This window comes from Microplitis mediator, chromosome 10 (assembly GCF_029852145.1).
Source record: "Microplitis mediator isolate UGA2020A chromosome 10, iyMicMedi2.1, whole genome shotgun sequence".
NCBI lineage: Eukaryota > Metazoa > Arthropoda > Insecta > Hymenoptera > Braconidae > Microplitis > Microplitis mediator.
In genome coordinates, this window is record NC_079978.1 from 11,051,961 (window position 1) to 11,066,711 (window position 14,751).

At 30.8% G+C, this 14,751-nt stretch overlaps 1 protein-coding gene across 1 annotated transcript; it reads right to left on the reverse strand.

The window, feature by feature from the left end:
- Window positions 1-6,769: 6,769 nt before the first annotated feature.
- Window positions 6,770-14,466, reverse strand: LOC130675700 (uncharacterized). The gene is made up of 3 exons (XM_057481532.1): window positions 13,922-14,466; window positions 9,067-9,198; window positions 6,770-9,002 (listed from the first exon to the last, which is right to left on the reverse strand). The coding sequence occupies exons 2-3, from the start codon at window positions 9,134-9,136 to the stop codon at window positions 7,990-7,992; spliced, it is 1,083 nt and encodes a 360-aa protein (XP_057337515.1). The 5' UTR covers window positions 9,137-9,198; window positions 13,922-14,466; the 3' UTR covers window positions 6,770-7,989.
- Between the last annotated feature and the right edge of the window lie 285 nt (window positions 14,467-14,751).

The following is a 14,751-nucleotide window of genomic DNA, read 5'->3' on the forward strand; positions in this document are numbered from 1 at the left end:
AGCTAATATACTCAAACCCAGAACATTTCCAGTCCTTCTAGAATCCCGGGAATCCCTTGAACAACGTTACCACCGAGATCGTTCAGAGCCCTCAGCCAGACTTCGTTCAGAATCACGGGAACTCTTCAGCAACGTCTACAGTGTGGCTATTCAGGGTCCACTGCCAGACTTCTCCTAAGGACTATACCAGTCTTTAGCAGTCGTTGAGACATCTTCAATTCTATCAGTTTGCAAGATATCCTAGACTTACTAATTGACTACAGAATCCCGGGAACCCTTTACAACGTCTACACTGAGATCGTTCAGGGCCCCAGCCGTACTTCTGTTTTATTTCCTCTTATTGATCACAATATGGTATATGACGATTTACATGCGTGATTTTATATTTTCATTTGGTATTGTTCTAATTTTATAAAGTACGTTATTTAGCCTATTTTTAATTTCATAAGGACCCTCCCAATCGCATTGAAGTAAATAAATTTTTTAATTATTTCCGTTAGTATTGACTTTTCTTTTTTTTTTAAATTTAACTCAGGATAATAATCTCAGCAGTTTCATAAAACTTTCCTATTTATCCGTGTAAAACTTATTCATTGACTTGATAATATACTTGAGGTATTATATAGCCCAGATAAAAATTTTCAAATATTACTATCTATACAAAATCGTTTATCTATCGTTCTTCATCATAGAATCATCAAATGTACCCGGATTATTAATCATGTCAATCGATTACAAAACAAAAGAGCGGTTAGATTTCACGATATTTTTAGCTAATTTGTACTTCTTTTTAGGTAGATTTTTCTAAAATCTAACTATTGTATTTGTCCTCATGGTCGATTTTTCAAGGAATTTTGTCACAACCTATCATAATTAGTTGAGTAGGGTTCGAAAATACCATCCGTTAAAAAATTTATATATGTATGTATATATATATATATATATATATATATATATATATATATATATATATGGGATATAACGCAGTTTTGAGGACACGATTACGCCTACAATTCTTATCAGATCTTAATGAAATTTTTCACACTTATTCTATGGGCGGTTATCACGGTTAAGTTCGAAGATGGGCAAAATCTGTTGATTAGTTTAGAAGTTATGGCTTTTTGAAATTTCCATGATTTTTTGAAAAAATCGACTTTTTTCCACATTCAAGTTCATATAATTTTAAAACTAATACTCATAGACGATTTTCGTAAAAAGTATCTGAATAAAGCTTGTCTAATAAGCTTTAATTTATGACCTTAAACTTTGTATTTCGACCATTTCATCCTATAATTCGATGGCCTTGAAAATTTTAATGGAATCAAAAAATGTTGAAAATATGGGTTTCATTCCACATAACTTATGAATTATCAATTATAATCTAGTTTCAACAGTTGTATTTTATTGTGCACAAAATATCCTGTAAATTTTACAGTTATTTTATATTTTAAAAGTATTCCTTTTATTACTTATGATGTATCAAATGTACCTCTACTCCCTATGATTGTCACTGGTCTTTTCATTACAATAGCACCCAAAGTTCTTATCGGATCTTAATGAAATTTTTTACACTTATTCTATAGGCAATTACCTTGATCAAGTTCGAAGATGGGCTGAATCATTTGAATAGTTTTGAAATTATGGCTGCTTGAAATTTTCATGATTTTTCGTAGAAATCAGTTTTTTATTCACTGTTGAAGTTCATATAATATTAAAACTAAAACTGATAGACAATTTCAGTAAAGAGTATCATAAAGCTTGTTTAGTAAGCTTTAATATTTGACCTTAAACTTGATGTTTTGACCATTTCTTCCAATAATTTGATGGCCTTGAAAATTCTAATGGAATTAACAAATGTTGCAAATATGGTGTCATTCTACATGACTTATGCATTTCCCATTATAATACAACTTCGTCAGTTGAATTTTATTGTGAATAAAATAACCTGTAAATTTCACTGCTATTTTATATTCTAAAAGTATTTCTTTTCTTATTTATGATGTATCAAATGTACCTCTAATTTCTATGATTATCACTGGTCTTGCCATCGTAATAGCAATTAAAATTATGATCTCATATTAATTAAATTTTCTATACTTTGTTTACGTGAAGGTTAGTTTGGTACATTACCTATATAACGATTTGTCAAATCAACTATCTGAAGTTCTCTATCGAAAATAGTCGTTGTCTTTTTTTACCCTCACTCTAAGAAAACGAGCCTAATATCATATCATGTCTATACACTAACATGCATCACAAGATATGTATGTATGTAACTTTTTATATAGATTAATTGGCAAATCTACCTTTCATTTCGGCTGCCGAATGGCCTCTTTGTTTTTTTTTATTTTATCTAGCTATAATTATAATTAAATAATGATACATCACCAAATTTATCCTTTCCCAATTGTATTTTGTCCACAAGTTCAATTTGAACTCCTCAATCAATTCTATGAAAATTTTTACCGTCTTTTCTTTTTCCTGTTTTAAAAAAAAAATAAGATTATCCGTGGTTTGGTGTTTCGATCACTTTTATTTTATATTTTTATCACACGCGTAATTACTCAGACTCGCACTAACACAAATTGATAGAAATATTTTCACAACACTAATTCATTAATCACGAACCTTTTTTTTTACTTTGTGTAGTACATCACACAAATAAATTCAAATATGCACTTTGACACCGATTAAGAAAAATATTTTCACAAAACTTAATTATTTAATCACTGAATTCGTTTAAATTTGTAAAATGAGCGAATGCTCTGTGGGATTCTGGTGTAGGTGTGGTTAATTCAATAACTAACAATTAACACAAATTACAGATAAAAGAATAGATCTTTATTAAACAATATGTACACTAAAACTATGAGAAAAATAGCGAATGCAACTACAAGATACGCGATAGCGAATGCGACTGTAAACGAATACGCGTATAAATTCGACACGTGGTCGGTAGCGGTTAATGACGCGACAATTAATTTATAATTAATAAGACGCGAGCAACGATTCAATATATACTCAATAATTAATAGCCTTGATATACTAGCTAATTATTGAGAATATTTAAACAGAGATTTAGCGAAGCGGTTCAGACTTATATAACACGAGAGATATATTAATTTGAGCGAAGCGGTTGGATGGATAGCTGAGTTTGTACTGATCGATGTAGATTAGAAATAGACGTCGTCTTCTTCCTTCGTGGCTGCTCGGTGGTGACGTGGCAGCATGACTGCAGTAACGAATTTTCCCATTGGCTTAAAAGCGCGCCAACAGGAAATAGTTAGCCGCCAATTTCTCTGATTGGCCAGCTGGTAGCGAGTTCTCATGCCAACGTGGCACGGTCATGAGTAAGAAATTGCAGGTGTCGGGCCTAGATAGCGAGTGACCCGGCACTATTCTGACGTTCAAGTCAGTAGCGAGTTCGGCTGCTCCCGTACGTAGCGAAAGTACACGACGATTTTCAAAATGATTAAGCTCGTGACTGAACAAAATTATTACACGCACTTGAAATCTATATTATAAAATATACTCACAAATTTTAATTAATTCATCACCGTATTTATTTATATTACTACGCGAACTTTAACACTATAACATATATCCACAGAACTTTGTTTTTTTTTTTTTAATTCATCACCGAATTTACTTATTTTACTACATGCACTTTAATATAATAACACATATTCACAAAACTTATTCAATTCATCACTAAATTTATTTAAATTTACACGCACACTTTATCACAAATTAAAAAAAATATGTTTTCACTAAATTCGTTTAATTGATCACTGAATTTACGTCTTTTTTTTTTTAATATCAAAAACACGATCGTTTCAAACTTTTGCCTTTCCCGTCGCGTCGCAATATTTTGACAGCTATTTTTATTTTATATTTGTAAATACACACGAAGGTTACGCGCACTTCTGACACCAAATTGTAGTGGTTGGTATCTTAAATTAATATCATTTATACACTACAATGATAACACACTTATATTAGAAATAATAACACCACAATTAACAGCAGTAAAAGAAAGCAAGAGCAATATATAGTTTATTGAGATATAATGTTTGCTGTTTAACTGTCAATATAAGACTGACTGACTTTAATCGCGCATCTATAAAACAAGAGAAGAAGGCATTTGTTTTCTAGCTATTCAAATATTGAAAAGATCAGTTTCACATTCGTTACAATATGATATTGGATGTAATTAAAATTTATATCTGTATTAAACTGAACTTTTTTTTTATCACTTTCAAAAATCATTTGGCGGGTGACTGCCATATTTTTATAGGCTAAAAATTAAAAATTTAAATTTTAAGATTGAAAAAATAAAAATAAAAAAATGATATCAATCTTTTTTTAATGATAAATTTACAAACTATGAGAAACATTATAATTTTTTTTGGGGGGGGGGGGGTAGCTCCAAGAGCTAATCATTTTCTCCATTTTTTTTTAATATAAAAATAAATTTTTATTTAAAAAAAATTTTGTTTAATTTAAGTTAATAAATAACTATTTAATTTTATTTATTTTTAAACTTACCATTGTTTAACTGATAAATTGATTAATAATATTGATGGATAATTATTTATCATCTTCGTATATACTTGCATTCAATTCAATATTTCTGAACTGTTGTTGATAAATATATCGAACTTATTGTATTAATTATTTATTTTAGTTTTTTTTTTATAAACATAAAAATTTTATACTCTACTTTTAGAAGAATTAAATTTTAGTGACATAAACTTTTGTTACAATTTTAAGGTTATGAATGCTTAGATATAGTTGCCTAGTAATGAGTGTGAATGTAGCAGACATCAAACAAATTAAAAATTCTAAATAAATAGAGTAAATACTCATATCATACTCTCAATTCATACTCATATTCAATATTTTATTTATTTCGATAAAATTTACAATAAAAAATTTATTTGTTTATCATTATTTATTATTTTATTTAAAAATTATAATAATACTCTTAATGATCGCTGAATAATAAAATAATTTTTTTTTTATTCATTTTGTAGTAGAAAATAATATTAATATAATTTATTATCATTAAATCAGTCAATTAATATTAATAATTAATTTGTAGAAATTTGACAAAATTCTTACTACTAAGTACATTTAATTATTATTATTATAATTATTATGCTTCTACATTAATTTGTTTTTGCTTTTTTACAATTAATTGTGCAATGTGAAGTCTTACTAATTTATTCTGATAAAATAAATCATCTCTAAACAATTAGTAGTAATTAATAATAAAACTAATAATCAAGACTTAATCATCACTTTAATTTTAACATATTTGAAACAAAACGGAAAGCTTATAATATTTAAAAATCATAAATATAATTTAAATAATTGCTGAAACACTAGAAATTTTTTTCTCTATATAATTGTAGGAAATATTTTGAAAGTATCATTTATCATTATTAAATTAATCAATTAATAATGATAGTTAATTCATGAACTTTTTTGAAAACTTTCATCAGTCAGTAGACTTTATAATTATTATTTAACTCTTTCCTACAGAATAAATTGTATTTTTAACATTTAATAATAATTAATAATTAAAAATTTCCCGATAATTTTTTCAACTCAAATTTTTCAATTTAAAAAAAAAAGTAAATCATATTTAAATTAAATAATCATAACTTTTTGTAAAATAAGCGAATGTACTTTGGGATTCTGGTGTAGGTGTGGTTAATTCAATAACTAACAATTAACACAAAAATCACAGATAATAGAATAGATCTTTATTTAACAATATGTACACTGAATAACTGTAAGAAAAATAGTTAAGAGCGAATGCAACTACAAGATACGCGATAGCGAATGCGACTGTAAAGGAATGCGCGTATAAATTCGACACGTGGTCGATAGCGGTTAATGACGCGATAATTAATTTATAATTAATAACACGCGAGCAACAATTCAGTATATACTCAATAATTAGTAGCCTTGATATACTAGCTAATTATTGAGAATAGTTAAGCGGAGATTTAGCGGAGCGGTTCAGACTTATATCACACTACACGTATTTCTAAATATAGCTTGTAGGTAGCTTATACTATACCATACTATAGCACGCTGAACGTCGGTAATGGAGTTTTGAATTTGTTCTTTTTTTAATTTACTCGGAAAATTCAAACGAACCTAAAATTTTAGTTGAACTTCAAATATTTTTTTTTTATTTATGATTATTTTTTATTTTTTACTTTTATTGAAACCAATTTTACTATGACTAATTCATTTTACTTTTATACTCTTATAAAATATAAAATTATTGAAATTAATGGCATGGTTGTCGAATAAAAAAAGTGTTGATTACAGATGAAATTTTTTATTTTAACACTTTATGTCTGACATGAGCACTCAAGGCATGAACATTTGGGTTTACCAAATTTTTTTTTTTAATTACTGAACGATTTAGTTAAACAATAGAAACAAATTCAAACTTATAAATTCTTTCCTTCGACTTCTTTACGGGGATCGTTTTGCCCTCCGCTCTCCTATTACGAATATATATTCTAGTGTCCGGTAAATTTTCTTAATAGAATTATTTTATTCCTGTATAGGGTAAAAGACCCCATTACTGACACTTTCTTTGATTTTGGTACTTATTCAATTAATGAAATCATCAATTTCTATTATGAATATATATTTTCTCATCTTTAAGACCTTTACATCAAAAAAATTTTTAATTTTTATTCCAAGTAAAACATTTTTTCATTGAAAAAAAAAGTGCCACTAATGAGGTCTTTTACCTTACGTAATATTGAGTAAAAAAAACAAAAAAAAATGATGAATAATTTTGCACAATGCTTTATTATTTTAATCAGTAATAATTATCATAAAATTTAAAGTTCTTACATTGATATTTAATTTGGAACAGTTTTTGATAAAACTGACTTATGAAATGTATAAAATGAGCGAATGTACTTTGGGATTCTGGTGTAGGTGTGGTTAATTCAATAACTAACAGTTAACACAAAATTACAGATAATAGAATAGATCTTTATTAAAGAATATGTACACTAAAACTATGAGAAAAATAGCGAATGCAACTGCGAGATACGCGATAGCGAATGCGACTGTAAAAGAATACGCGTATAAATTCGACACGTGGTCGGTAGCGGTTAATGACGCGATAATTAATTTATAATTAATAAGACGCGAGCAACAATTCAATATATACTCAATAATTAGTAGCCTTGATATACTAGCTAATTATTGAGAATATTTAAGCAGAGATTTAGCGGAGCGGTTCAGACTTATATCACACTAGAGATATACTATTTTGAGCGAAGCGGTTGGATGGATAGCTGTGTTTGTACTGATCGATGTAGATTGGAAATAGAGACGTCGTCTTCTTCCTTCTTGGCTGCTCGGTAGTGACGTGGCAGCATGGCTGCAGTAACGAATTTTCCCATTGGCTTAAAAGCGCGCCAACAGGAAATAGTTAGCCACCAATTTCTCTGATTGGCCGGCTGGTAGCGGGTTCTCATGCCGACGTGGCACGGTCACGAGCAAGAAATTGCAGGTGTCGGGCTCAGATAGCGAGTGACCCGGCACTATTCTGACATTCAAGTCAGTAGCGAGTTCGGCTGCTCCCGTACGTAGCGAAAGTACACGAAGCTTTTCAAAATGATTAAACTCGTGACTGAACACTTTTATAATTGTGGAATAATTATAAAAGTTTTTTTTTTTAATCCATTCAATCGTTGGAAATATTATGAAACTATATATTTTATAATCACTTAATCAATCATCTTATAATAATCATTAATTTATGAAAATTTCATACATATTTATCAACAAATATATTTAATGATTATTAGTATTACTATTTTTATTATGATTCTTAATGTTATTATCATTGTTATTGTTTTTGTTTTTATTATAATTTCATATTAATTGTTTGTTTGGATTGAATCTATATAAATATTGAGAAATTAAAATTAAAATTTTTCCCTAAAAAGGGGGTAACTGAGGTGATACTTGAAATAGAAGAACTCCTTGGCACTCCGCAACGAATTGCACTTGGGGTTGGTTGCGAATGTAAGGCAGAGAAGTCTGATGATACTGGGCCACGGGGATCCGAAATTCGGGCCCGGAATGATAATTCGGCCAAGTATATTGAATCACAGGCTGATAAACAGGCTGATTAGTAGGCACCAGTTGAATTTGTACTTGTTGATTTTTCCGGGCCGAAGGATTAATCTTTCCCGGATTTTTTAGTACTGGTTGATGGTTATTCATCAGCTTCTTTGTTTTTTTTTCCATTTGGCGGAGTCTTTTTTTCATGGCTTGAAAAGCACTGGTAGATGGAGCACCCGCTGATGTGGATGGAGTAGATGCAGTGAATGAAGATGGCACACTGCCAGAAGTTGATGGAATTACTGGATTCACTACACCTTGACAACCTTGAGCAGTAATAATTGGTGGTATACTACCATTAGCAGCACTAGTTGAGGCACAAGTTGATGGATTCCCAGGATTCAATCCACCTTGACAACCTTGAGTAGCAATAATTGGTAGTGTACCACCATTAGCAGCACTAGTTGAGGCAGAAGTTAAGGGATTCCCAGGATTCAATCCACCTCGAGGATTCTGAGTAACAACATTTGGTGGTGTGCTACCATTAGCAGCAGCACTAGTTGAGGCAAAAGTTGATGGATTCCCAGGATTCATTCCACTTCGAAGATTCTGAGCAACAACGCTTGGTGGTGTGCCACCATTAGCAGCACTAGTTGAGGCAGAAGTTAAGGGATTCCCAGGATTCAATCCACCTCGAGGATTCTGAGTAACAACGTTTGGTGGTGTACTACCATTAGCAGCAGCACTAGTTGAGGCAGAAGTTGATGGATTCCCAGGATTTAATCTGCCTTGAGTATTCTGAGCAACAACGCCTGCTGGTGTCCCACCATTAGCAAGCCCAGTTGACCCAGAACCAGAAGCTGATGGAATTACTGGAGATCTCTGACCTGCAAAATTTAAAATAAAGCTCGTGTACTATTTATATAATTTTTGCAGTTACAGCTAACCCACCTCTGGATTGTAATGACGTTGAAGAATTACTGACGACCGATGAATATGAACGAGACGCTCGTGTTGTCATCTGGTTTGGGCGATAGGAAACTGGTCCTTTTTTTGTTTGACCTCGCGCTCGTTTTCCAAGTCCTAAAAATTATAATGCACAGAAGAAATAATACTTTCGCTTACGAATTATTTCCTTGATCCAAAAATATTTTTTGCAATCAAGAAAATATTTTCTTCGTCTAAGAAAATTTTTTTTTTGCTAAAAAATAATTTTCGCTAACTTAAATTTTTTTCACTTGTTTTCTTTATTACAAAAAAATATTCTCGGATCAAAAAAATTATTCCTAAGCTAAGGTATTCTATTTTTTCTGTGTGACTAGTTTTTCCGTGTAAGACAGAGTTCTAGTTAAAATAACAATTTGATAACTATTTATTATTATTTAATAATTATTAATGAATTTTGAATTTATTGTTTAATTATTATTTATTAATTAACTTTTTTATGTTAAATTATACTGCAAGTTTATTGACTATTTAATTTTTTCTGTAGTCAATAAATCTAAATTACCAACAGTTAGAACAGCCATCGAAAGTAGAAAAAAAAACATATAAAAAAATATGTGAGTAGCATAAAATGAAGAGAATTTGAAACGCGTTGACTTGAACTTTTTTTTTTATTTTTTCCAAAAAAAAATTAATAAATAAAAAATCTGAACATTTCATACGGAAAATCATAACCCGAGAAAAACTAATTTAAATCTAATTAATCCTACAGCGATCTGCTTTTTTCGTTGTTTAGATCCACCTTAATCTGAGAAGATCTATTCGAGTTAATTCAGATCTTTATAGATCTCTTTTGATCTACAATTTTGGGAAAGTTTCTCTTTTCGTAAAGCTTTAAAAACTTCATAAAAATCGGAATTTTCAGCTATTTTAGTTTAGTGATTTTTTATTTTATTTATTGATGATCGTAGATCTAAGAAATAGAAAAACCTAATCTCCGTAGATCTTAACTGTATGCGGGATTTAGATCGCTGTAAATCTAAATTATTTTTTCTCGAGAAACGAGTCGTCAATAATATTTTACCGCGCTTACACTTGCTTTTCCATTTCTACACATGCGATTTTAATAAGTTTGAAACTACAGTAACTCAAAGATGCGATGTGTGCAACAGAACGATAACAAAATCTTATAATAACGCTGAATGAAAAATAACGACCGTCGACGAATTAACAATAGGTAACCGCGCGTCCAGTCACTATCAGACCCCCAATCACGTGATCCTTATAAATAAAGTTGAGCAAAACAATTATTCAATCACTTGCAGCAGTTCAATATTTTTTTGATTATCATTAAGCTTTGATTAAACTTTAAATAATAAAAAATAAATAAAATTATTGCAAGCTAATGACGCAACTAAAGAAAAAAGCTATCCGCTGACTGATTATCTTTACTGTATTTCAAATATCTATTTTTTTTTTTTTTTAATTATTTTCTTGCGTTTTTTAATGGTAATTCCAGATATTTCATAAATTATTATTTTTTTTTTCTTTTTTTGATGAGACGAAATAAAATTGGACGACTATCGACGAGTCTACAACAATGCCCCGTGTGCACTCGCTCTCTCAGTCCCACTCACACGATCCTAGTAAACAAAGCAAGAAATAAAAATAATGATTTGATAATTTTTGGGGCTGAATTTAATTTATATTACTGCTAACTTTTAATAACAGTTGTTACCAATAAAAAGAAAATTATTGCAATCTAATGAGGCCACAAAAAAAAGACGTCCGTTAACTCAATTTTTTTTGGCCTTTAGTAAAATATTTTTTTTTTTGTTTTCTTCGAATTTTAGTGAAAATTCCTGACGTTTAATAAGCGACTTTTTTTTTTTTTTGAAAATGAAACGGAAAATCGTAAATAAGTCATCAACAATTGTTCATCGCACTTTTATTTGCTCACCCAGTACTTCGCTCAACATCCTAATAGTATAGAGTTTAATCTGCGGTGCCTCCAAAATTATCTGCGCCTAATAGAGCGCTAAATACAATAATCATCCTATAATTTGCAGCAGATGACTTTTTTTTTTATATTAATGTCTAATTTCAACTAGAGTTGACGTTAATAAAAAAAAAAAAATTATTGTAACTAATGATGCAACATAGAAATTTTATTTAAAATCTTTTTTTATTAAAAAATTGTTTTTTTATTTTTATTAAAAATTCCTGGCATCTGATAAGATATTTCTTTTTTTCTTAATTAAATTAAGTAAAAATAGACGACCATCGACACGTCAACAATATGCAAGCGCGTGTCCACTCACTCTCCGATCTCCACTTAAGCAATCCTCTAATAAAACTAAAAATCATAAATAAGTTATCAACAATAGTTCATCGCGCTCTTATTTGCTCCCTCAGTGCTACTCGATCCATTCTAATCGTAGGGGAGCCTGGGGCACGAAGGCCCCCTCAAGCCGGTTTTTTCTTTTTATGGCTTTTAACGATCAAATTCGTTTATTTTTCGTCTATTTCGGAACAATCAGTCGAAATATTGCAAAAAATTGAAAAAAAAAAAAATTTTTTCTGGGCCGCGAAGGCCCCCTTCCCAAAAAATTATAAAAAAAATTTTTTTTTTATTTTTCGTCAAGTTATGACCTCTATAATGTTTTTATCGTATTTTGGACCAATATGTGATATGTGGGGTAAAATAGACCACTAAAAAAAAAGAATTGTAACGAAAAAATTAATTTGATGAAAAACGAAAAAAAAAATTTTTTTTTTCGAGTGGTACATTTTACCCAAAATGTGACATATTGGCCTAAAATATGATAAAAACATTATAGAGGTCAAAACTTGACGGAAAATAAAAAAAAAATATTTACATAATTTTTGAGGGGGGCCTTCGTTCCCCAGGCTCCCCTATAGGGTTAAATCTGCGGTGACTCCAAAATTCTGTGTGCGTAATTGAGTGCTGAATAAAAATAAATGTTCCATAATTTGTAGCAGAAAAATTTTTTTTTCGACGACCGTCGACGAGTCAACAATATGTAAACGTGCGCTCACTTACTTTCTGACCCCCCACTAACACGATTCTCATCAACAATGCGTTGAGTAAAATAATGATTTAATAATTCTTACGACTGAATTTGATTTTTACTACTGTTAAGTTTTAACATAAATTGTAGCCAATAAGAAAAAAATTATTACTAGCTAATGACGTAACTAGAAAGCCGCCAGTTGAATCGGATTTTCTAATTTCATTTTCACTTGATTTCAAATCTTTTTTTTTTTTTTTAAGTTTTTGTATTTGTGATTTTTAGTAAAAATTCCGAACATTTGATAAAGGTTTTAAGTTTTTGATACTAAAACGGAAAATCATTAATCATCAACAATAGTTCATCGCGCTTTTATTTGCTTTACCTGTACTACGCACGTCATTTCAATAGCGTAGGGTTGAATCTGCGGTAACTCCGAAATTCTCTGCATATGATAGAGCAATGAATCAATATAATTATTCAATAACTTGCAGTAAGACAATTTTTTTCAATTAATGTTTAATTTCAACAAGAACTATAATTAAAAAAAAAATATTGCTAATTAATGACGCAACAAAAAAAGAACTATGATTTCGACGTTGACTCGGATTTTTCAGATATTATTTAATATTTTTTTGATTTTAATTTTTAGTAAAAATTCCTGACACGTGATAAATTATTAAATTTTTTTTTAATGAAATCAAATACAAATGACGACCATCGACGAGTCAACAGTATGTAACTGCGCATTCACTCACTATACGACTCCCACTTACACGATCCCGGCCTCCAACGCGTTGAGTTCAATAATTATTTAATAGTTTTTAGTGGCTGAACTTTCTTCTTATTATCGTTAAGCGTTACAAAAAGCTGTAATTAATAGAAAATAATTATTGCAACTAACAAAAAAAAGATGCCCGTTGAATCAGATTTCTTAACTTCATTTCAAATATCTATTTTATTTTTAATTTTTTTTTCTTTTTAGATTTTTAGTAAAAATTCCCGACGTTTCATAAATGATAAATGTTTTTCTTTTCTTAATAAAACGTATTGAAAATGGACGATTGCCGAATATTTGACAATAATTTTCCGTGTGCACTCGCTCTCTCCCTCCCACTTTCGAGCCGTAGGCGAGGGCTGACATCACCCGCAGTTTGAAATCGTGTTTTATCCTGAGTCACATACTATATTTTTCATGATTACCTGCATCGGAACTTGAAGATTTAGTGTCAGCAGCCAGTAGGAAACAAGTTAATTTCAAGCCGATGATGCGGAGAACTGTTAGAGAATGAGAAATATGTGATTTACAGTCACTTATTAAATAGTAAATAAGACAAAAATATTATTTTCACTGATTTTTTTGTCACGATCGGAGAGAGTGAAGGCGACGGGCGAAGGGTTATATTTAATTAATTATTTACTAGAAAACTACCCGTAATATTTATTCTATTACTCAACCAAGGAGCCAAAAATAAGGATCGTCACGTGGCTAGTGTGAGAATGTTAAATATTCGGTAATATTTCAAAATAGTAAATAAGTCTATTTTGTACCGAGCGGAAGTACAATAGACTATCCCGATTGTTGACCTGCGTGGCTTAGAATAGGTCCGGGATATTAAAGCGAATGGAAAGTAGGTAGGTGAATGTGGGCCCTCGAGAAGTCCCTGTTCTTTACGTCTGTCTCTTTCTGTACCCGTTCACTTGTGAATGTTAGAGCAAGAGGTATAATAAGAAAAAGATATATTTTGTAAAAGGAAAAGAATTGTATATTCTTATATGTTGTTTTACATAGGTGTGTTATACTTTTAACAATATTCAATTAGACTTACCACTCTGGTTGAAGTGGTTTACAATTTTTCGCTGATCACACTCTCTCACAGTTCACCAATTTGAATTTATGATTGCGAAATTATACAGTTTATGTCTTTTATTTTTAATTGCACTGGGACACGGCACTGTGGCTTCGTGAATTAGATTCAGCGAAATTAAAAGCACTATTCGGATTCGAAGCTACTGGGGTACCGAGATGATGCACTCCCCTATCTATCGAATACGAACGCGAGTTATTTTATTTTAATTCAGGATCTAGATCTAGGAGTCCGGATTCCTAGGCTGTGGACCGTCACGAGACCGATGATCCTGTTTTGAGTGAGTCGAATCAACCGAGATTTTAGCAAGTTTAAAATTTAAGTATTTGACCAAGGAGCCCGATTGCCTAAGCGGTGGACCGTCACGTGGGCAATGATTAAAATTTCAGACTCTGATTCGCGGCACTAATCGGACGTAGCCGTTTAGAACTAATCTTTAGGTTGATAGAATTTCAGACCAAGAACCGGCGATAGATTTTAGCTATTGGCTCGAGATCCGGCAGAGATTACTTTAGATTAGCGATTGACTGCCTTCGTTAGTTTTTCGGCAGTTTATATACCCTAGTTTTGAATGGGGGAAGTGTATTGATTCCTGTGGATTTCTTCCTGGTTTAGCTCATCGATGATGATCTAATGAAGTATTACGCAAGGGTACCAGATTCGGTGGTCATCTTTGTGACAAACAAATGAGTAATTCACGCAGTTGGTGTAGTGTTAGCTATAATTTCCGGGTTTAGGGAATTGAGATGCGTCAAAAACATGATGCGTAAGTCTTCCGGGTTTGCATGTGA